This window comes from Gavialis gangeticus, unplaced genomic scaffold, assembly GCF_001723915.1.
Source record: "Gavialis gangeticus isolate Ggan-Ray unplaced genomic scaffold, GavGan_comp1, whole genome shotgun sequence".
Taxonomy (NCBI): domain Eukaryota; kingdom Metazoa; phylum Chordata; order Crocodylia; family Gavialidae; genus Gavialis; species Gavialis gangeticus.
The window spans coordinates 38935328-38937542 of record NW_017729025.1 but is presented as its reverse complement, the minus strand read 5'-3'; the positions used below and the strand labels follow the sequence as shown (position 1 = coordinate 38937542).

Sequence of the window (2215 nt, the reverse complement as noted above, 5' to 3'; positions counted from 1 at the left end):
CCAGGGGAATCTACCTCACACTTGACTACCGTACAAAGCTCTGTGTCATCTGCAACTCTGCCCACCTGACTGCTCATCCTTTTTTTGGAGATTGCTACTGAACTATACTGGTCCTGGGATCCTTAAATAACCTCAGTCTGAAACACTTTAGGAAAAAAAAGTAAATTTGCTAATTTACTTCTGTTCTTTTTTTTCTCTGTCTTAGGAAGAGAAACTCTGGACAGAATTTCACTTCTCACCCCAAAACTACATCTTCTTAATTCTTCATGAGAGAATAAATTATTTCTACTGGATCTTTAGCTACTATTTTATTGACACAGTCTTTCAGAATGCCAGCGTATCAACAGGAATGACCCTTCTTTCTACAATGTCGACTTTTATTCCTGTCAAATTATTTAGCTATTTTGTAATAAATTCATAAATGTTTTACTAGTCTTGAAATAAAGCTCAGGCAGTGATTCCATGATTCTAGCTCATAAAACTTTAATTCTTGTGCTCAAGAATACATTTTGTTTCTTGACTGTACTGTAGTACTGTAGGAGAGTTTGCACAGCCCTGTGAAGATAGGTTTTTCTGTAAAGGTACAATAAATGGAAACAAAAAGCATTAATTTAATGGACTAGCCTATTTAAAGGGGAGACCAGCAAACTAGATGAAGTACTTGGTCACCTTAGAAATTTTGTATCCTTTAGAACAAGGGTGGCTAACCCATGGCATGGGCAGCCTGTGTGTGGCATGCAGAGGTTGGGGGATAGGACAGGCAGCATGGTGGTAAATAGGGGAGGGAGCAGAAGGCAGAGCATCAGATCAGCAGAGGAAAGGGATCAAAGTGGCACTTAAGGAAGGTCCAGGATAATTTGTGGCTCTCCTGCCAAAAATGTTGGCTCCTACTGCTTTAGAAAAATATTATGCTAGATACCTGTGGTAACACAACCTGCTGTGAATAAGACTGATCAATTATGGTGCCAGACAATGTTATACTTAGACAAGCTGTGTTCACCTCAAATGAGCTACCACCTGAACCAAAAGAAGTGTACCTGCCTTATTGTGATGCTGTGATTCAATAAACCCTGCTGAGTGGCAGATCCTGAGATAAGTTGTTTTGTCTTTTAAATGTGGTTTAGCTGAAAATAACCCTTTCTGGAAGCTGGAAGATTATGCAACTGCTAGTCACCTAACTTCTCAAGAAGCAGACATTGTAATGAGAATGCAGATTTTTGTCAGCAGATTAGCCACTTCCTCCTCTTTTAAGTTCCTTTAGAACTCTGGACTTCCGCTCTTTTATCAGTTAGATTCACATCTTATTTTCAGGCCACAATTAACCTCAATGCCTCATCGTTTCCCCTTAAAAACATTGGTCTCCTCAATGTCACTTGTGATAAACGCACACAGAGAACCCATTTAGCTTCTCTACAATCTTCTTATTCTTTTTAAACGCTCTCAATAGCCTGGGAAAGGTAATGGGCCCACCACTGCACTCTTTGTCTTTCTGCTTCTTCATGATACTGTTGAAAGCTTTCACATTCAACATGCCCTTCCTTGCCTATCCAATTATCCCAGATATCGCAATTGATATAGCAAAACTTCAGTTTCTTACATGTATTGCTTCTGCTCTTCATGATACTGTTCCTTACTTTCCATGTTTTGTTCCAGTAGCATTTGGTTCTGCTGACTCAGCATTTGGATCTGGCTCAGGAGATGATGGTTCTCTTCTTCCAGATTTCCCTTCAGACGGGCAAGCAGCTAGTGAAAAGATAAAAGAGGTAAATTTGCCTATTTGCACTGTGCCTCCCTGTGAATGCATTTAAACTAGCACAAATACCCAGGGTAAAGATTTAATATATTAACGGACTCATACAGGCATCAGAATCTCCTAGTGAGACCTACTTTATAACATAAGACAAAAAGCTTCACCTACTTATTCCTGCATTAAACCTGGTTCATGGCACTCTATGACAAAAAATTAGCTGCTTCTAATTCGCTTTGTCTTTAGTGGCAATGAGACACCCAACTACCTTTGCAGATCTGACCACAAGTGCTAATCCTCATGATCATACTTGTGTCATGTATCACAGGGAGAAGTAGAAAGACAGAGTGTAGTGGGGAGGCTTGTTCAGGAAATCAGAAGATTCCTCATCTTCCAAATAATTCAAGATTGTGCATATTCAATCCATTGGTTAGAGAGTTGCACCCAGAGAGTGGTAGTGGATGGGTC

The 2215-nt window shown here is 39.9% G+C and overlaps 1 protein-coding gene across 1 annotated transcript in view; it reads right to left on the bottom strand.

Annotated features, from left to right (window-relative positions):
* CCDC88C (coiled-coil domain containing 88C) overlaps positions 1-2215 on the bottom strand; it is a 214516-nt gene that overhangs the window by 16206 nt on the left and 196095 nt on the right. Inside the window, exon 23 of the mRNA XM_019519909.1 lies at positions 1598-1743. Within this exon, the coding sequence (XP_019375454.1) occupies positions 1598-1743 (146 nt within the window). The remainder of the gene's footprint in view (positions 1-1597; positions 1744-2215) is intronic.